Genomic DNA, 21,565 nt, shown 5'->3' on the forward strand with positions numbered 1-21,565 from the left:
AGTAGAGCTGCAGTAATTAGGATGGCTTCTGGGCGCCTCCCTTTGGTGGCGTGTCCCACAGGAGCGCCTTGTGATCCTCCAGGAGGAGCTGGAGAGGGTCACTACGGAGAGGGAGGTCTGGGTTTCTCTCCTAAACCTGTTGCCTCCTCGACCCGACCACGGATAGGCGGCATAAAATGAACGGATGGAAGGAAGTGCAGGCATAAATGAGGCCGTTTAGTGACCTATGTTGCCAACTCCTCTGTCAGGAAAGCAACTAGTGGCTGCCCTAAAAGCCCCTAAATGACATCAACTAATTTATAGTCCCCCCTCGTAACGCAGAGATGGGACTTGGAATATTGTCCGCCTCTCCGGTTTGTCTTGTGAGCTGGATAACTTGAAAAATAAGTGTGGTACCAACTTATAAACAGCCTCCCCATTTATCTGAATAAACTATACTTTTAAGTTAAACAAAAAATAGAAAGTATAGTTTCCTCGAATGATTGGGGTGGCCGAAGCTTAATCTATGTTGGCCACCATTGGCCCCCCTCTGGCTCTGCCACTGCGCCTGGTGACAATGGCGGAATACGCCACTCTGCGCCGCCTCAAGACAGCAAATTATCACGACAACAAGGTAAATATATTCTCCCTCCCCAGTCTTTATCAGTAAAGTAAGACTTCAGTCCTTGTGAAAAACCTTCTCTAAACTTAGTTTCAGTCGATCAGAAAAGATGTACATTTCTACGACCTATTCAATTGCCATTGAGGAAAAACTCTCATCTGGAAAACTCAAACCATTCACTATGTAAGACCCTCAGCAACGGGGGAAATCAGCGTAGCGCTTGTGAGAGAGAAATAATGTTGTGGGACAAAAAGTGAGTAAAAAAAAAATCACTTCCTTTTGTTGATTCTTGTTTTTGTTTTTAATTTCACAGTTCCAATCGTCTTCTTTTAGCAGGGCTTGGAACCAGCAAAAGGGCCCTAAAACAGGCACTCGCAGGTTTTCATTGCAGTGATGTGTTTCAGACAAAGATAATTTTACATTTACATCCCGCCCTGACTAAGCCAGCAGGGAGGAGTCGCAGGCAGGAAGCCCAAAAGTCTTCGACAGCTCCAGAAAAAAGGTGCCTAGATTTATAGGACAGGAACAATTCTCCAAAGTCATGATTGATTTTGATCATCATTAATTAATTATCATCATCTTTAATCAAAAATAGAACTCATTCTGTACATACAAATATATCCAGTGGTAAAAAAAAAAATTAAAAAACAATTAAATAAATTAAAGGATCCAAACAAAACTGCTAATTTGTCTTAGCAGCTGGGCAAAATGCAGCTAAACCCCAACTTTATGAGCAGTTCATTTAAACTCAAACATTAAAAAAAAAAAAGAATTGAAGGAAAACCCCCACAGACTTTAACACGCTTCTGTGATGAAAACGAAACTGTTTGTTTTGCTCAGAAGCAAAGAAAAATGACCTGAAAGTCAACCCCGAACCCAACGGTAGCACGGGAGATGAGTTAAACGTATAACTGTCATTTGGCTCACCAAGTCACGTGAAATCTGCGAAGAAAAGCTGCATATTCCCTTAGAACCTGGAGAATTATAAAAGCTGCTGACTACAAAAGTCAGTAACAAGTTCATTTTTTTTCCCCAAGGCCTGTGAAAGTCCAGACTGATCCCTCTCCCCACCAAAAAAAACCTGAAGATTTCACAGAAAACTGAGTGCCGTGTCAGTCCTGTGAGCTCATTCTGAAGGTTATTCAAAAGTTGCAAGTTACACAAAAAATATGCAAAATGCTGAGTCAAAAGTGCCGGGGTAAAAAAAAAAAAAAAGAAGTGTTTTTTAGCAGTTTAACTATTTAGCACGTGTTTCGGCTTTGCACGCTTTAGTTGTGCACAGAATCCTGAATCCCAACGCAGAAGGCACATTCACAGCATATTCAAGTCAGAGAATCTATCAATTATTATTCTTATTGTTATTATTCTTATTATTATTACTACTAGTATTCAACATGGAGATATTGATGAGAAGAGCATGTGCATCATAGGTGCGGGTGTAAGTACAATATGGCTCCTGAATCCTCCAGTCGTTTCAAGGCTTTGGCTTCGTTGTTAACGTCATGGTAAGAATTTTGCTGGAGACACAGAGGGGGGGTACAGTTAGTTTTGTGCGAGAGCACAGAGGACGTGCGACGTGCGGCAGGCGACTGCCACCTTACCATCATGGTCTTCATAGTGGCGTATCCGTAGTAGTGGATGGGGTGGTGCAGCTTTTTGGAACTGGGGTATCCGAATCCAGCGATGTGAACGACGTCACAGTAGTTGAGAGCAACGAAGACGGCGAGGATCCCCGTGGTAGGGTGCACCGGAATCTGGAAGAATTCGGAAGGAGGAGATAAATGGTGTCAGTACTCTTTGTTTGATCGGTTGGGGACATTAGCAGGTTCTAGTGGTGACCTTAAAATGGAAAGAAGAAAAAAAAAAAAAAACACCCAAAAAAGAAAAAAGTGCTAAAGGTTAAATACAGATGTTAAACTTACTGCTGAGTTTTTTTTAAAAAAAAAGCATAGAAAAAGTTAAATGTTTCACCTGTTTTACCAGCTTTTTTAAGCATGATGGAGGTAAGCCTCTCATCCGGCCACTAGATGGCGATAAAGAGCAACAAATTATCTGCTGCACACAGCCAACTTCCTGTTGATCAGAACAAGCATCTTCATGATGAAAAATACATTTTAACACCCGCTAAAGAGGTTTATTTTTTACAAGTTCCAGATGGCATATAATACACAGCTTAGTGTGTATCTCACAGGTAGCTTTGTGTTTTTTTTGTTTTTAACCAAACAGTTTGGCAATTATTAGACAAACTGCCCAATGGGTTCATTTAAAGCAGCAAGATGGATGGACTCTACTGCAAATAAACGGTTAAAAGTATAATCTACATGCTTGACTTCTAACCACAAAGCTGGTTGAAATCTTCATAAAGCGACTCCTTAAAAGGCATACAGCTGAAATGGTTTATGTTAGTCTGTGATTTGTGCGTCTCAGTTTATGAGCCACATGATCAACAGTAAATAAGATCAATGCATTCGCTGTAGCATAAGACGCAAAAACGACACAAATTCAGAAAAGCTACAATGAGATGTGGGCCAGTAACCAGTTTGATTGTACACCACGTAGGGTTTTCCATCTGTCCCTTAAAATAAAGAATCGGTTCGTTTTTGAGACTAAGTACTAATCCTTATTAAGGGTGACAAAAAAATGCACCTTATTCCTTATTTCAAGAGCTAGTGCAAATATGTTTATAGCTCATGATACAGGTGAAACAGTGTTTTTTGTCTAATCAGAGCTGAAGAATTCTGTTTTTATTCTTGTTGTTTTGCAGGGAAAGATACTGAACACAGAAATATACTTCGGTCAGTTGAAGCTACTAAGAAAATTTGTTTGCTTCTGTTTTTTGTTTGTTGAATTCAATAGGTTTGTATTTAAAGTTGCAGCATACTTCAAGCCCAAACTAGAGAAACCGTATTTCCTGTGATGAGGTGTTAACCGCTGAGAGCTGAGTGGCTGCCACAGTGTTTTGAAGAAAAAGACAAAATGCAAAAGGATAGTTAAAGCTACCTAAATACTAAAAGTAGTAAAAGGCTAGACAAATGCTAAATGTAGAAAGAGGGTAGCTAACAAGTAAAAGAAGCCAAACTGATATTCTTTGCTAAACTCTTCTAAGATGGGCCTGTATGAGTTTGTCTGCTAAATGTTCAGTTGTTGCGTTTTCTTAATAGAAACAGCGTCTCACAACTAATTAATCTCTGCACCACCCAGTCCAGTCGGTTTTCCTTCTTTTAATTTGTCAACGGTGGCAAATTGTTAAAAAGTCAGGGTGTCACATTAGTCAGTTATATCGTTCCTGCGGTTTATATGACTTTTAATAAGATACGAGAGACGAGTTGGGGAGTTTTTGTTTCATTTTGGGGGTTTTTCCATTTCCCTTCAGTCACATGGAGCACCGAGCAGCGATCTGTCTCCTATCTGTAGCTCCCAGCAGACATTCAGCTGTGTACGCTAGTTGTACAAATTATCCAGAGGATAACACAGTCAGGTCTACCAGAGGACAAGTTAGAAACGGAACGGGACGGAAATGGAAGAAAAATTAAAAAAAGAAAAACAGTAACAACTTCAATGTTCATGCATTGGCACCCTTAAAAACTTGCGGCCCACATGTTTTTATCCAACACATTACGAGATTTAACTGTAAATCTGAAAAGATAATCCCAGACAGGAACAATAAGGGCTGGGTGTTGTGTAGTTTACACAACCATTATGTTAGAGGGTGCCTTGTAACAAGTTTCTATCAGACTAAAGACAACTTACTGAAATCCTCACAGGTGCAGCAAGACCTCATTTCAAATCAGGACCCCGTTAGCTAGTAGGCAGCTCAGCAGTTTTGATTTAAAGTTTATATCAGAAAGATTTGAGCTAAAAGTGCCCGAGTTATTGCCATATTTCCTTCCTAAGGTTGACTACCTGTGGCGGCTAACCTGTATTGGGTCGACTCCGAAAGTTAATATTAGGACCCAGCTCATTGTGCCACAACAAAAGACATTCGACGCTGAACACAACATTGTGGAAAGTTTTCACATTTTCATTATAAAAACAACCACCGATGTTAAAATGCTTCTATAAACCAGAACAATGAGACGACCAACAGCCCCGGTGGAGAGCTGCAGATGGTTGTTCTGAAAGTCAACGCTGCTGTGCTCAGTTTATATTTTATTGGCCCAATGAGCCTGGTCATGACATATTGGGGGCCCGTCCGGGATGTTTTAACTTGTAGTAGAGTAAAATGAGTATAGAGTCATACAACTCTTTAGCCGTTGATAAACCCAACAACATTTTCTGCAGCCCAATGAGCCGGGTTGTAAGAGTCAATCCAATAACGGATTTCTGAAAGTTTTGTTATAATCTATCCAGTGGTTCGTGACATAGTAAGTTAGGGTTGATGCTCAGCTACTACCATGCCAAAGTTTTGCTCAATATCTGTAAATGGATTACCTGTGATAGCCATCTTGAATATGTCTAACTCTAAAAGGTTAATGAGTTGTATTTGTACATTCAATTATTTCTTCTGAGAGGTTGATTAAAATCTTTCCAGTGGTTTATGAGGTATTTTGCTAACCTAACAGACAAACCGCATGGAGAAAAACATTATAAGGATCTAACTGATGTGCAGTTTTGTACATGGAATAGAGAGATGCATTTGTGTGTGTTTTCCTCTCAAGTGTCTTAAAACTGACACTACTTATGAAGGGAAGGCAAGGATCCCTGAGGAGTAAATAGGTCAGAACGAGCTGACTATAACACTGACAAAGACACTCAACAGATGGGCGGATCCCAGAGAGGTGTCTCCTTATCTGGGATGAGTGAACTATCAGTAAGGTTGACCCACCCAGGCCTCCAGCGGGTGGCTGGTTGACCAACCCTGTCTTTCAACCACGTAACACAGAACTTTAACTGTAGAGCACAACACATACTATTTCCACATGAAAATCAACCCTTTGTTTCTTTTTTCTTGAACTGTACCCTCAAGCCATTTGCGTCCTCCATGAGAAGTCACGAAATCGGCTCTCATTCCCGTGGCTGCGTGACGACAATTGCACGATTTTGTTCTCTTCGCAGCTTCGTCTGCCGGCTCACGACACAAGGCCCTGAGCTAACTTCTTCTCGCAGTGTTGTGTGATTGGTCAGAAGTTGTTTATGCGGAAAAGCCGGTGAGCTTTAATGGAGTCATTTTGCTTCTACTGCTCAGCTGAGAAGCAGCTGGCCGAGGCTTTTAGAAAATACAGCCGTCTTTACAACTGTTCCAGCAAAACTCAGAAACCTTAAAAAGACTGTGGAGACACAGGTGGATCTTCGTGGCTGTGGTGGCCGGGAGGAATTACACCACGCAGCGTAGGGAAATGTTCCTTTCGTTTGCTCACTATTGTGGTCAAATGGCGTGTACCGTCTCAGTCGGTTTTATAAACACGTCTGATTGTAGTATGGGAAGCAAAAATCTGTCCAAGGACAGGGGAGTTGAGAAGCCAACAAGAAGAAACACTGTAGGAGGAGTGATGGGCTTCCTGGGAGATCTTGTGGACGATGAGAGGTGTGGGAGAAAACCAACGTCTCGTGACCACGTGACAGCGAACAGACTTCTTGACTTCTTATGAAGTATGACAGAATCTTAAAGATTCTAGGTGCTCAACATCAGTCAGTGTCTGTACGAACAAACTGTTCATCACAGGTTTGATTCAGGAGAAAAATCACACTTCCTGCCAGAAACTACTAATAATGTTGCACTTTGCAACGTTTAAAACAGCTACCAACACATCGTTTTCAACGTCAAACATTACAGACAACCTAATCTAATGGAACACGGGCAAATAATGCTTAATTCAGAGTTTTAGTCCATTGCTCACTGGCGTGGTCAGATGGCCTTCTTAGGATGAGAACGCCCAACCCTCAACGTTTGACATCGACATGTGCTTTCAGGATGAGCCTTGGAGGAATAGTTCCTCAATTTATTTTCTGTTTATTATTCACAAATAGCACCTGTAAGGAGTGTTCGAATATCTGGTCGACATTCCAAAAAGAACCTGTTTGATGCAATTATAGGAAAACCAGTCATGCAAAAGCGGTGCGAAGTTCGTAAGAAAACAGACCTGTTTACGATCTGAACCTTGTAAAGTTATCAAACGCACACAGCATTCTTTGCATTATTACTAATCTGCACGGTACATTTAATTCCTCGTAAAACTTTCTGCTCGGTCACGGAAAAAGCCAAAAAACCCCTAGTGGTTTTTTTTTTGTTTTTTTTTCAATATTCAGTATTTAAAAAAATTAATATAGATTTTATTTTTTGGGAAAATTTTTACAACAAGCATATTTTAACTGATGTTAGCTTCAAAACACTTCGGTTTAGCTTTAAAGGGGAGACAAATTACAAAAGATGGGAAAGTGTAAATCCAAGAAAAGTGGAAACCTTGAGGGGGATTACTGTGTACATGTTTACTAAAAACCCAGCAGAATATAACATTTTTATAAGTATGGCACAAAGAACATAACTTAAATGGTAAAATTTCCTGCCAAGCCTGTGATGAACTGGTCCTAATCATAGAAAGAACAAAAATCCTAAAAATAAAACATTACATCATGGTCCTTGTAGCAAACAATTGGCAAATACAAGCTGACTGCAGAAAGGACAGTAGAAAGCTAAAAGAGCAGGTAGCTTTGGAGGATGAGGATGGGGAAGACATTAATTAGGTAGCAGGGGGACAACCTGATCCTCCTCCCTGTCCTCACCATGATAAGAGACCACCTCCTGTAAATCCACAGGAGACAAAGCCTCTGTCACCTCAGCCTGCTCCTATTTTTTCCAACTCCTGGACATTGTGCTCAAATATTAGAGAGGCTCTTAGAGGTCGAGGAGATAATGCCGCCTCTGGCACCGACACCAAAACATTACTCAGCTCCGGCTGCACAACTTGTTTTAACAGAGGCATGCAAATTAGGAAGGAACAAACTATCTCCTGTCTATACAGTCTACGTACATTTGACTGTGTTCGCACAGCAGAGGAAACAGAGGAATGGTAACAACAACAGGACAAGAACAATCTTAAAGATTTAATGATCTTTGTTGTTGAGCTAAAAAGAGAGTCATACTTATACACAGTATGTGTGGGGAATGACTCTCAGCTACTACCACACCTGTAAAGCTGTTACATCCAATGATTCCTTTCTGAAAGTCTCATTAAAGTCCGGCCAGTCGCTCCACAGATAATTTGCCAACGGAAAGACACACACACACAAAGACAAAGACAGTATCGTTCACCTTTGGCTTCTGGTGGTAGAACAAAGACGTTGACAAAAATGGCCTTTTCTCTCTTAAACTTAGGTTTTGACTGACTCATGCTGCAGAACTTGACTTTAGGTCTTGGTTTTCCCTGACACTTCACCCTGCCCTGCTTTGCTCTGTGCTCCCCCACCGCCTGCCTCCATTTCTCTGGCCCCCGGCTCTTTTCCGTCCGGTGCGTGCAGACGGTACCGAGCTCCTGGCTGGTGAGCCTGCGAGACGGCTGCCCTCCCACTGCTCACTGCTCTCGCGCACCTACCAGTTGTGTTTGGGGCTGCAGTCCGAAAGAGTACCATTTCTGGTTCGGATTGTTCCCGAGAGGGGTGTGTGTGTGTGTGTGTGTGTGTGTGTGTGTGTGTGTGTGTGTGGGTGGGGGGTGGACAACCAGAACCAAAAACAAAGCTTGGCCTAGACCCAAACCAGGGACTGACCCCACAAGCCTCTGCTTGGTAGCTGGGTAAAAATCAAACCACATTCCATAAATAAAAAAACAACTGAAAACCCAGAATGTCACAATCCAATGTGAGGAGAGATCATGTTCAGTCACTGCTCAACCCCAGCTTCCTCATGAGCTTGTGAAGGGTTATGATTCCACTTTTTTTTACTGTGTTTTAATGGAATTTTCTCCATTTTACCTGCTGCCAAGAGATGAAAAGCTGGTGGTCGTGTTTTTGTCTCTGTGTGTGTGTGTGTGTGAGTTAACAAAATAACCCATTAGCTAGTGGGGACATGTTATTGAAACTTGCAGATAATAATCATTGGATGAACGTCTATAACTTGACTCACACACAAATAAAGGCTCCAAACTAGTCAGTTTTACATTTACTCAATTTACTCAATCCCTTCAGGATTTTGCGGGAATTTTTTGTGATTGTTGCGGACTAAAATGCCTGATTTTGTGGGGCATTTTCCTAAAAGTTGCGATTTGTTTTACTAAAATCAATTAAAAAAACATAACTTTTAATATATAAACCAAAAATACTTACTAGGTTTGTAAGTTAATTACCAACAAACATTGACATTCTCAAAAGGTGCTTTATTTGAGAACTTTGATAGCTTATAAACTGACATTCATGACCATTTCTGGATTGTCCCTGGTCTGCAGCTCTCCTCACATGTTTTGCAGACACAAAGTGTTTGTCGATGCGTTTATGTTCGATGATTACACTGCAGGACGTGCAAAACAGCTTCCCCCCACTCTCGTGCAGCTGGGTAGGAAACTGTTTTGTGCGGCCCTTTGCTGAAATCTTTGTGGGCAAATGTGAAGCATCAGTGCACATTTTGGCTTCGGTCGCTGGTCCTGCATGCTCCCGGCATTTGGATGTTAACAGGATGTGACGTCACATCTCTTCTTCGTGACTTATTTGGAGTTATTTTGTATTCCACACGACACAAACCCACAAAGAAGAGACTAGACGGCAGAAACGGTGGCGAATCACTTTAGAAACAATAAATATTGGGTTAAAGTTGCGGTGTTTTGGGCAAAGTTGCGATTTTGCGGGGTTTGCTTGATATTGCGTTAATAGTTGCGATCGCAACGTCGCGAAATCCTGGAGGGTCTGGTTACTGAGCTCAACGTTGGCGTGGTAGTAGCTGAGAGTCACTGACAACATACTCTGAGTGAGATCAAGCTCATGTTCGAGGTGTCACCGAAACGACTAACAGTGTCATTTCTCAACAAAGGATGATCTTAGTCTACACTCCAACATGACAGGCAGCAGGCGATTTGGGCTTTTTATTCTTTAAATATTCTGAGTTTTTACTCTGAACCAACATCAACTAAATATAAGAATCAGTAAAAACAGGCTCCAAAAGTTGACTTTTATCAGACAGCTAAAGGCAGGACTCAACTTCCCAGAGAAGAGGAATTTTGTCTAAAAACAGATGATAAAATTTTAAAAGATTTTGTTGGCTGTTCTCCAAAAACCAATTATCCAAGACATGAAGCCGTCTTGTAATGAGACACTCTGATGACAAACTACTCATCTCGCTCTGAAGGAACAGGACCAACAGAACTGCTGCTGCTGTTACAGCGTAAACGGCAACGGCGTTCCTAGAAAAGCGCCTCCGGAAATAAACAGTTTACACGGCGCTTGAAACAAACTGCTTGAGGAACTGCGGCTAATCAGCGGATGGCCCGTCCAGCCCTGTTAACATTCATGTGGGAAACGGTGATAAGCAGGCAGGGGGAAAAAACAAAACAAAACAAAGAAATACCAAGGGGTGTGGAATGAAAAGGAGCAGACAAGAGCGAAGGTTCTTGTGGGAAAACTGGAGTACAGAATGCAATAAAACACAACCAGTGAGCGCCGTTGGTAGCGCAGTTTACGAAGCCTTAACGGCAAAACCGAGTGTAGCGTTGTGACAGTAATCCCTCACCTTTCCCTTCTGATGAGAAATCTGGAGAAGCTTGTCTGCAGTTTGGTATAAAAAGTGGGGGTCCAGCACTCTGATCTTACTCGTGTCGCCCAACCAGATTTGGGGCGGAGGCTTCCAGAAGCCTTTCCTGACCTGGAACGTACATATGGACAAAAAAAAGAAAGAAAGGCCAGGATGTTAATGAAGCACAAGGAACAGGAAGGCAGTAAGCAACGATAAAAAAAAAAAAAGGTGGGGGGGATGCTATTTTTGGTTGGCAGAAGGAGTTCATTTATGCAAACCGAGATGCAATTGAACGCTTGCCTCCCTCGTTTCTGGAGGCCACTAAATCTTGTGCGGGTAATGACCTCGCATCTATTAGCGGTGGGAGGCCGGAGATGCCAGGAGCAAACAGAGTGAAGGATGTCTGCGATGGAAACTACATTTAACTGTGAGAACAGCAGCTTTGCGGAAGTTTTAACGTTTTAGGCATTTGTTCCCGACATGGAAGACTGGAAGGAGCTGGGAAAGAAACTAAACAGCATGTGTCTGTGGAATGCATGTGTGTGTGTGTTGTGTACCCTCTTCTCATTATAGAGGATCTCTTTGAGCCAGCGGAGGTCTTGCATTTTGAAAGGCACCAGAACCATGAGTGTGTCGGGATCGTTCTGGATCTCGGGGTTATAGTAGGCCGACTCCGGGTAGAAGAACCTCATGGTGGTCTTGTTCCCCACGTCGTCCTCGTAGCCTCTCACCGGGGCGTCATTCAACCTGAAACAGAATTCATTCGGTTCCTTTACTGAAACTCGCAATGGGAATTTAAAGGCACATTTCAGAATTCAAGGAGAAAACATTTGTCTATTAATACCTGAAGCAACCAGTTTCTATTTCACATTCTTGCCCCGTTTCTAAGAACTTTTCATGCTTTAAATTGAGTATTATTTTTACATTACTGTACATTTTATTGGTACCCGTTCAAAGGCTGTGCATATTTACATGCTCTTGGTTTTACTGTGGGAGTTTAGTAGGTTTACATACTCTGCTTTATCTTCTTTATGTCCAAACTCCAGTTTGTTTAGAAAGATAAGCTGAGCCAAGAAGAGGAAGGGATTATGCTAGTTTGAAATGGGGCTTAATTTTGAACAACTACAATTAAATACAAAGAAAAAACTGTGTCGACAATGGCCAGACTCAAAATCCAAAACAAATATAGCGAACGCATCCAAAATTTAGAAGCCCAACATTCTTTGAAGGAATGCATGTGGCCTGCTGCCTTTCATGCCAGGTTTAAAACTGAGATCATTATGTTGAGAAATGCCAGTTGGCAACCATTTTATTCAAACCTTGAAAATATGTTCATATCATGAGGTCAATATCTGTTCGGAGAGGTTACGCAGTTATGAGTGACTGTCAGCTACTACGTGGTCAAATTTTAGCTCAACATCTGTAAAAGTGGATTGAGTTAGAGCCACTTTTGTGTTGGCTAATCTGAGTTATCTGTGGCGGCCATCTTGAATCGAGTTGACTCCGAAAGTTAACCAGTTTTAGCGATACATCCAATGATTACTTGACGGAGGTTTCATTGAAATCCGTCTGGTGGTTTATGAGATATTTTGCTAACAGACAAACAGGGTTGACTCCAACAGTTGCTGCAACAATTTTAAGCAAAGATTCTGCTCAATGGGAGTATATGTTATGAATGACTCTCAGCTACTACCACTACAAATTGGAGCACAATTTCTGCATAATTGACTGAATTATAGACATTTTTATGTTCTCTAAAGGTGTGGCTACGGTCTGTCTAGCTTCGAAGAAGACTTCTGCCCTTGTCTCCATATTGTGTTTTGTGATTGAAGTCACCACTCCTAGTTATTATCAATAGTTATCAATGGTTAGTACAATCACTTTAAAAAAAGAGAGAAAAAAATACTAGATTATCCATTTAAATAGTTAAGGTTTTCTTCCCTGACAAACGGTATTAATTCTAACAGTTTAGAAATTTTGCAAATATCATTTGTGTAAAAAGGAATAGAAACAACCCCAGTACTGCACCTTGGGGAACCCCACAGAAATCTTTCAATAACAGTGTGTCTATTATGTATTATGTATTGGACTATGTTGCATGTTTGACACAAGGACTGAAACTCTAATTTTGAGATTCAGTTTCGGACGTTGTAAGAGATTTCTGGTAAGATCTGCAACGACAAAATTCTCTTGTTGAATTCATGCGCTCTAATGAGACGAATTCATTAGTAAGCCAACGAGAAAACAATTTTGCTGCCGTTATAGCAAGTATTCAGTGACGCTTAGTCGTAATAAAAAGTGAGTAGTCAAAAAATTCTTCTTTGTATCTTCCCCCCCCCATCACTTATTTGAGTTTTGCCCTTAACAGTCAATGAATTCAGTTAGCTCAGATTTAGGGGGGCTCAAATGCAACATGTCTTTCTTTCAAAAAAAAACCCCACATTTTTTCATTACTTTCAACAGAGCTGTACCATGGGACACTTTTAAAGTCCACCAAAGCTAAATCCAATCAATGCACTGTAGAACAGGCCGAGGCCTTATTAGGTGCAATGATTAAGTCCTAAAGCTCGCGGTGTTTGTCTGACAGAACCAGCTCCATGGTGTCAAACTCTTAGGCATGCGCTGAATTCTGAATGCCAATACCTTCAACACTGCTTTGGCTCCAGACAAGAGGAGGAGAGATGTGAGGGTGGGAGGAGGAGGGAGGTGGGGTGGGGGAGAGAAAAAAAAATGCATTGTGGACAGGCCAAATTCCTGTTTAGAAGAAGTTTAGAAGAAGTCAGAATGCACATGTGCATTCCAAGGTTCATTGTTGGATTAGCAAAGAGCCTTTGTCCTTGAGCAAACTGAATACTTTCTTCTGGGCTTTTTTCTTGTATTTGACCCCAAACTTTGATAACAGCAGAAGGGATGGCTGTGTGTCAGCATTAAAGGGTCAATCTACATCCTAATTTTCAAATTACAAAAAAAAAGAAGGGGGGAAAAAAAACAAAAGGGTCATATGAGGTCAAACCTTGATGTTAATCCTACTTATTTCTCTATACTACGCACACGCAATATGAACGACTGGCTCGAGTGGCAGCGATCGGGGTGCGAGTTTTCTAAATGTGAACTGGGTTGTAAAATCTAAACAAAAACTCTGCCTGAAGTCTTTTTAAAAGCAATAAAATCGACTGGTAAAATAATTCGCCCTCTGGTTGCACAACTCCTCTTTAACACAAACTGATTTGTAACGAGAAGTAACGAGAAGTGCCTCGGGTTTGTGGTTTCTAAGTGTGCAAACACTTTCAGAGCCGAAAAATTAAATGGGAAGAAAGAGAACAAATATGTTGTGCGGTACAGACAGACCTTAATGACAAATAAATGTCTATTAATAGAGATAAATGCATTTAGAATGAGGAAATGGTGTCCTGCTCACCTGATGACAACATCATATTTATTGATGAGGCTTCCCAATGAGCTGTTTTTAACCACAAAACCATTTCCTACAATGACACAGGTTCTGCATTCAAGGCTGTAAAGAGAAACAAAGAGAAACATCACAAACTGTTAAAACACGCACTGTTTGTGGTGTTTTATATGTAGCAAAATTGAAAAAGTCTCACTTTTCAACAGCATAATAAACAAGCTGCTCAAGCGACAACATACAAAAGTGTTTTGTTTTGGGGGTTTTTGTCACTTACAAGGAGTTATTTAAGTGGGTACCAACTGCTTTATAAAATTATCTGAAATATACAGTGTGTTTTTGCACGGCCTTGTTTCGAGATATGCCATGGTTATAAAGCAGTCACAGTGTCAAAACCACAACTTTTCGGGTTTTGCTTTTAGGGAGATGCAAGAGACAGTGCAGAGTTTTCACAGGTTGCATGTGAAGCAGAGCAGCACGAAGCATTCGCTGCTGTCACTCAGCTGCGTACGATGGAACAACGAGGGCAATTCCACTTCAACCCCTGTGGCGGTCAAAGAAAACCAAGGTCGGCGGTTTCAAAATATTAGTAGTACCAAAAGCAGATGATCAAACTTCTACGTGCGTTCACCTAAATGTACGTGGTGCTGAAAGGCTCTGGGATGTCTCATCTTGACAAGATCGAGGCCTGTTAACATCTCCGTGGTGATCATGACTGATTGGCGCTGGTAGGACATTGGTTGGGATGTTCAGGAACAACCCACGGAAGGTTCAGGCCTGCCATAAAGTGGAAACTGGGGGAAAACGAGCATCGCTATCCACAGTGACGCATGCCACCCCCCCCTTCCAGTTGGGATGAAGTTTGCAGCTACCCACATGGACGAGCCAAATGCCTTCTTTGGGGGAAAAACGTTTTATAGTCAGACAAGACAAAATTGAGGGTTTTTTTTTGTCTAAATGACAAGAGGTATTTATGTTATGGAGTCAATGTGAGGCGGTCTCCCCAAGATAAGACTACCTCCAAGCTCTTCAGGTTTACTTCAAATCAATGGCTAAAACCTGGACAACATTGGGATTACCAACAAAAGCATCAGAACTGCTTCTGACTGGATAAAGCAGCTTAGCACAAAGCCTCTGGAATGACCTTCCCAAAGCCCCGACCTTAACTGAATTGAAAATTTGGGAACTTTGCTTAAAAGCAAGGTTTGTGCCAGGAAACTAACCTGTTTAAATGAACTCTACCGATTCTGCCAAGAGGAGGGATCAAATATCTATCCAGAGTTAAGCCAGAAGCTCGCTGAAGGCTTCAAAAACGGACATGGTTGAAGCGCTAAACTCGGCCAAGGGACATCACACCAAATATTAGTTGGGATATACATATTTGTGGCTACATGTTTAGTTTTTGTGTAGAACAGAGAAAATCCACAATAAAATCAAACAATATGGCTTTTATGTCCATGACAAGTAGAGGTAAACATCTGGCTGCAGCTGTAAATGATAAACTTAAGGAGTGAAAGTAGCAAAAACTACAGTATATATTATACTAAATGACATTACATCGTGGTACGCATTTTTTAATTTTTGTATTAATACCAAAATGCTGTTTAAAACATGGTATTTTTGCTCTAGACTAGCGTTTCTCAACGGGGCGGTACCGCCACCTGGGGGGCATTGAGAGGATGACGGGGAGCACTGGCAGCAATATTTTCAAAAAGGGGGCGTTGATATTCTTTTGGGGGGCGTTTGCTTAAAGGTAGAGTTTATACAAAAGATTCACAACAATATCAGTTTAAACTTTGAACTACTTGCAAAAATATTGTGGCCTAAAACATTAAAACCGGCACAGAACTGAAACTGTATCGATGGCGTTTCTCTTCGGCGCAGCTCCGTGCTGCCTTCAGGAGAACGGGACATCAGAGTATCGTTTTTATAATTTGTCCCACATGGCAGTTACTTTGTAAACTCTGAGAAAAGAACGCTCTCTTTGTGGTATTACCCTTGGAAAAATTTCTTTCTCTTCCATAGGGGAATTTCTCTAAAGGATACACCGTGAGCGCATTGTTATCGCAGTGGTTAAACATTTACAAGAGCAATATTCTGTTTTCGGACTTTCCCTGAAAGCGTCCAGCATCCAGACGTACATTAACACTTTTCTGGACAAGATGTTTTGTTGACATGACTGCGGAACAGCGTTCCCAAAGCATATAAACACAAACCAACAATAAAACAAAAAATATTCTAAAACCAGAGACCTACGGCTTGACAAGTGGATCACAGCAGCTGCATCAGCCGGTGTAACACCGGATCGATGTCGGCTAACACTGCTGCGACTTTCCTCTGCAGCTTTATTTGTGTCGTTGTAAACTTTAAAGTCTTATCATCAGTCACAATCTTTAATTAGTCTATGAATAAAAGCAGGGCTCTAAAGTTTCACGCATTGACCGTGAGACATGCATTTCGTGAAGCGCACACGCCACTTTTTGCATTTCTGACACGAAAAATAATACACACGCACACGTCCTTTTTTTGAAAAGGAACCAATGTGCAGCGCAATGTCTTCGGCACGGGCTGCAGCACAATAGGGGCCAACTTAGCGACTTTGCTGCTACATTTAGAGAGTTTTCAGATCTGTCTGGTCATGTTTTTAAAGCGACAGATCTACTGACTTATTTCTGTGTTATTGTAGACTTTGGCGGCTATATGTGAGAAAGCACCGATCATTCTGCACCGTGCCGTAAGCCCCGCTCACTTCCCCAAGCACTGACAGCTGTCAATCTCACAGCAGAGAGGAGACCCGCTCCACTTTGTGTCCCCAGTGGCGCAAAAAGTGGAGTATATGTGGCGCATAGGGGCGTGCTAAAGGGGGAACCAAAATCCAGTCTGCATTTTCTGTAACAGCTGTTTGTGCATGTGTAAATGATAATACTTGTTTGACCATCTGACTTAGAGAAGAACACAGAGAAGGAATGAAGGAGACAGACATGAGGTTGGTGATCAGCTGCTGTAGAGGAGAGCAGAGATGACATCAGGTAGGAATAATTCAGCTAGTGAGGCCACAAAAACCTAGATGCCCAGGAGGGTTTGAATTTCTGCTGACCACCACTGTGTCAGTTTGGGAAAATTAGTGCAGGCAGACATGGCAAGTCAACCACCACAGAGGAGAATGTGGACAAGAGAGGTGAAGATGATGATGATGATGAGGGAGAGGGAGAGGAACAGAGGTGCAGAGGAGAGGGTTGGGGCAAAGCCTTACTCAGAAGATCCATCTGAATGGCCTTCACCACAGGAAGTGGGGGACTCATTGAGGCAGTACATGGTGGAGAATGACCCACAGAGATGTTCTGATGGGCCATACCCAAGATCAGGTATTATATGCTATAGGTCCATGAATAAAAAAGATTTATTCACATAAACAGGCCAAAAAAAGTGGGGTGGGGGTGGGGGTGGGGAGTAAGTGGCCTGGATAATAGATAGGGGGGCACTGGCCCAAAAAAGGTTGAGAAACACTGCTCAACACTGTCATACTGTTAGAATCTTCTACCGGCTCTAACCTAAACATGATTTTTGACAGCAGCGACAGAACGGTGAGTCCTAGGATTATTTGGCAACTTAGGTCACGTGGTTCGTGCTTACACTTACTTCTCAATGTTGGCTGGCATGTGCTGATTTGTTACGGCAAGAACCTTGAGCAGCATCATCTCTGGGGAAATAAATAAATAAAACAGCTTTAAACCTTCAATTTATACAGACTGCTGCTGAGTGTTTCAACAGCTTTGAAATCGGCAACTGAACCTTCATAAAGCTCTAATCTAATTTAGTACGAAGATTATCAGATCCTTATTAGCTGGCATGTCGTACAGCAGTGGCTGACTCTGCCTTACCTACCTGTTTGGGCAGTTTTACCGCTTAGGTACATTAATATTTTACTAAACGTAATCACAGTTTTGTCTGACAAGGTGTTTGCTCATATTAATGTAATATGTAAATCAGACAAACAGCTGAAGTATTAAATCAGGCGTTTACTCTTTGAGCATACATGTACGTGTACTAAGGGTGTAACGATACATGTATTTGTACCAGACAGAGACATAACAAGATCAGGAGAATTCTCAAGATTTGTATGTTCACATTGGGCAGGGCAAAGTTTAGTCATTATTACGGGCCCAATGAATTAAAACTCTATTTTCTGAACAAAAGAAGAGATATACCTTTCAATTTGCTTGACATGTGTCCTGTAGGATGCTGGTAACAAGTTAAATTGGGTGAAAAAGACAATATTTTTACAGTAAAGTTACTAGTTGACATATCCTACCTTGCTGTAGAATTAAAAAAAAACAAAAAACAGATTTGGCATGTGTTTTTTTCTCACGTTTAACTAAAAACCATGCATGACATGTGCTAAACTGTGACTTACCTCCTTAATGTTTATCAAGTTCCAGCACTAATTAACTTTAAATCCAATTTGGTTCTCCTGTTTGCCCGATTGATTCTAACTCGCAAACAAATCACGACAAAGCAGGTGAGGAGGTGAAACGAGAAGGGGTTATAAAGCCTAGTTCAACTCAAAATATGGGAAGTATGTTAATGTATTAAATTAGCTTTGAAAATAATATCCGGTTAGTTGAGGATATAGATCGATAGATGATGAAATTTCAGGCCAAACAGACAGAGACAGGGAAACGGGAACAAACGTCTTCTAAACATGAAACTACAGCTGTGGCCAGGTCAGCACATAACAGCCAAGAATTATCTTGTCTTTGTTTTTTTCCCCCCACCGCCCTTGGTGTTGTATGAGAACCCGAGCACAGTCGACGTACCGCTGCCTTTAATGCCGTAGGGTAACGGCAACTTGGACATGTGCTCCCTCCAGAAGAAGTCGTCCATTTTCAGGAAAAGCTTCGTCCGTCTGCTGATGCTGCGTGAGAAGCACCAGAGCAGGAGTTAGAACACGAAGAGCACACTGGGCGGAACTGCAGTTTGTTCAGGGAGCTGAGTGAGGAGTTAAGCAGGAAGGATAAAACAAAAATGACTAAGTTACTTTGGTTAAAGCCAGTATGCTGTAGAATCACACATGAAAGTCCTGCCTTGTACGTTTAGGTGATGGCTGAAAAGTTTGCTTTTAATCATTAAGCAAGTTAACCAAACTTGCTGCAAGAAAATCAGCCTTTCCATGATGCCATTCAGTAGCAAATACCTTCATTAAAATCCTTGTTTTTTTGGGGTGGGTGGAGGGGATTTATTGGCTGGCCGAAGAGGACGAAGTAAAACAGTAACATTTACAGAACTTGTAGAGTGAAATGAATATGAAAAGGTTGCAGAAGGTGAACCAGATGTTTCTGACCTAACGTCTTTGACGCTTACTTTCCTACATGTTTGTTACCCTCATTCTCATGAGTCAGCTAGTTCTCTACATGAGATCAGGCCAAACCTCAGCTAAAGGGAGTGTAATTAAAGAAAATGTCACCGCCAGGTACAGCAGGCCTGGCAGCCACAGGGACTAGGAGCCAAAAACAAGAGGTTTCTCTGCAGGCATGATTAAGAGTTTCAGTGGGTAGCCATTAGGAATGGGCAGAGAGAGAGAGAGAAAAAAAATTAAGGGGTGAGGTTTGATGACTTGGACCGCCAACAAACTTCATCAGAACCATATTCCTGAGTCACCACTGTTCCATTTCAGTGGCTGAAACCTCCAGGAATCGCAACTCAACCTGATTTTTTTTTTTAAATAACTTGTGATCTTTTCTCGCTGAGAATTGTTTTTCCTTCACGGCTGGCAAAGGACCCTGGGCACGCTGCGCTCAAGCCCAAACACTGGCACACTGTTCTCCGGTAATAAGCCTCCCACTCCCTCCAGTATGAAGAGGGGGGAAAAAAAACAAAACAAAACAAAAAAGAAAACAGATGTGCATTTACTCACTTCAAGTTGAGGCTCTCCCAGTTCTTCTTGGCTTGAAAGCCACCGCACAGCGACTTGTTCAGAGGCTTGCTGGTACCCGCCGAGCTGAAAGACACGAAAGCACCATGGCCGGGGATCACGGTTACTGCAAACGCGAGGCTCCGGTAACTGCTAAAAAACTGCAAGCGTGGGCACATGTTAAGTTTTTTTTTTTTTTTTTGGTTTAACTACCGGATGAACAGAAAACTGGAGTCTGTTCAACTCAGCTTTGCAACTCAGCTTTGAACAAACCTCAGTTTGTGACGGGTTTACCTGAAAGACTGGAGTAAGAGGGTGTATATGTGTGTTCGAGTGTGTGAAGTTACCTTTGAAGGATGGTGTAGGAATAGTAGTATGTCACAAAGGTGATGAAGAAGAGGAGAAACGGGAGAAGCCTGAGGCCCCATGCTGAAGCGAATGAGAGCAAAAACAAGAAAGAAATTAAGATTTGTTATTTTGAACATAATTCACATCTTGCAGTAAGTTTTCTTTGTCGTAGTTAATGAGGTTTAAAAGGAAAAAAAAAAAAAAAAGCGATGCCAGCCTAGTTGAACAGGTGTGCCAGTATAGGTAGTGAAAAAAAATACTGAAACAAATATTTATGGCTATCCGGTATCAGTTGTTATATAGAGACACATGTACAGGTTTACAGGAAACTCTCCACCTGTTTAAACTCGTTTATACAACAAGTAAAAAAACAAAAACAAAAAAAACATTCAAACATTCCATGTTTCCATGTCTGAATTCCAACCAAGTGTTAGAAAAACCCATCCAAGTTTAGATCCAAAAGAACTCAGTGATTTGGAGGTAAAACCTAATAATAATGGTATTCCTTTGAGTTAAATTAACTTCTCTGACTGCCTGGAAAAGCTTATCTTCTGGGCTTCGGCTTTTCTGACGGCGTTTCCTGCTGCCAAGGAGGCTTAGTGCCAGAAAGGATGAAAGAGAGCCGGTGAGGAGCACAAAGAGAGTCCAGATCCACACAGTGTGCAGGCTGCAGGACACGCTTCAAATCCTGACTGAAAGAGTTTCGCCCAAAACTTACAGCAATTTGGCCCCAACATGACTGGTTAAATTTTGGTGAAAAACAAAAACAAAAAGCAAAAAGGAACGTCGGCGTCTTCAACAAGGAAGTCGACATAAAATGCTGCACACAAAAAACCCCCCAAAAAAACCTGTTAGTTCTCTCCTTTATTAACGCACTTATTATTCTGCTAATTTTCTGCAACACAGGTTATGTTTAGGCAATGGGAATATTTGAATAAATACTGCAAAAATATTAACTTTCTTTCAAAGTTAACCATGTTTTTACACAGGCCTGTCCAACTGCATGTTCGGGAAAAACAAAACAAAACAAAAAACTGTAACATTTGCATTTTGAAACCATGTTTACGCTGTTACGATTTTAAACAAAAGACTTCAACAAGAACTGACGCCGCTGAACACACTATACATTCAGCGGTGCTAAGACAATGGAGGCGTATAGACTGGTTGTTTATTATGGAAATGAAAGTGCTATTATCTTATCACGAAGACTGTAAAGATGAGCCGATTCTCTGAGATCCATCTAACTGTATTTCTGAAACATCGGCGGGTGCACAGTACCAATTAAAGGCATCCAAATTTGATGTACGCACACAACAAATCAAAAAAGGAATTTAACACAGGAAAAAAAAAAAAAAAAATTCTGAATGACTTAAAAAAAAAAACAGCATGAAGTCTTACTTTTAGCTGCCTTCTGGGACATCATCACCTCCTCCTCTGTCCTCTCATGTCTACACGGTGCCTGAACTCATCCTGAATGGTGCAGACAAGTGAAAAACACTCGACTTACTCCGACATTCTTCACACAGCTCTATAAATAGCACCGCGCACGTGTGAGAAGACGACGTGAAAGAGGAACCGCGCGTGTGCGGTACACAATTGGCACAATGTTAGATCACAGGCACAAAAGCCCTCGGGGGTCGGGGCGCG

The 21,565-nt window shown here is 41.6% G+C and overlaps 1 protein-coding gene across 2 annotated transcripts in view; it reads right to left on the reverse strand.

Moving 5' to 3' along the window:
* Positions 1 to 1,150: 1,150 nt before the first annotated feature.
* The window catches only part of st3gal4 (ST3 beta-galactoside alpha-2,3-sialyltransferase 4), a 40,252-nt gene continuing 19,837 nt past the window's right edge, over positions 1,151 to 21,565 (reverse strand). The window contains exons 3-12 of one of the 2 annotated variants that reach the window (XM_017419972.3): positions 21,317 to 21,388; positions 19,918 to 19,999; positions 19,574 to 19,657; positions 18,477 to 18,574; positions 17,299 to 17,359; positions 13,672 to 13,767; positions 10,811 to 11,000; positions 10,251 to 10,382; positions 2,203 to 2,355; positions 1,151 to 2,118 (exon numbers count right to left, since the gene is read on the reverse strand). In XM_017419972.3, the coding sequence (XP_017275461.1) occupies positions 2,026 to 2,118; positions 2,203 to 2,355; positions 10,251 to 10,382; positions 10,811 to 11,000; positions 13,672 to 13,767; positions 17,299 to 17,359; positions 18,477 to 18,574; positions 19,574 to 19,657; positions 19,918 to 19,999; positions 21,317 to 21,341 (1,014 nt within the window). In that variant the 5' untranslated portion in view covers positions 21,342 to 21,388 and the 3' untranslated portion in view covers positions 1,151 to 2,025. The remainder of the gene's footprint in view (positions 2,119 to 2,202; positions 2,356 to 10,250; positions 10,383 to 10,810; positions 11,001 to 13,671; positions 13,768 to 17,298; positions 17,360 to 18,476; positions 18,575 to 19,573; positions 19,658 to 19,917; positions 20,000 to 21,316; positions 21,389 to 21,565) is intronic. The other variant, XM_017419973.3, reaches the window with a different exon arrangement.

The sequence above is a fragment of the Kryptolebias marmoratus genome, linkage group LG2, assembly GCF_001649575.2.
Source record: "Kryptolebias marmoratus isolate JLee-2015 linkage group LG2, ASM164957v2, whole genome shotgun sequence".
Taxonomy (NCBI): domain Eukaryota; kingdom Metazoa; phylum Chordata; class Actinopteri; order Cyprinodontiformes; family Rivulidae; genus Kryptolebias; species Kryptolebias marmoratus.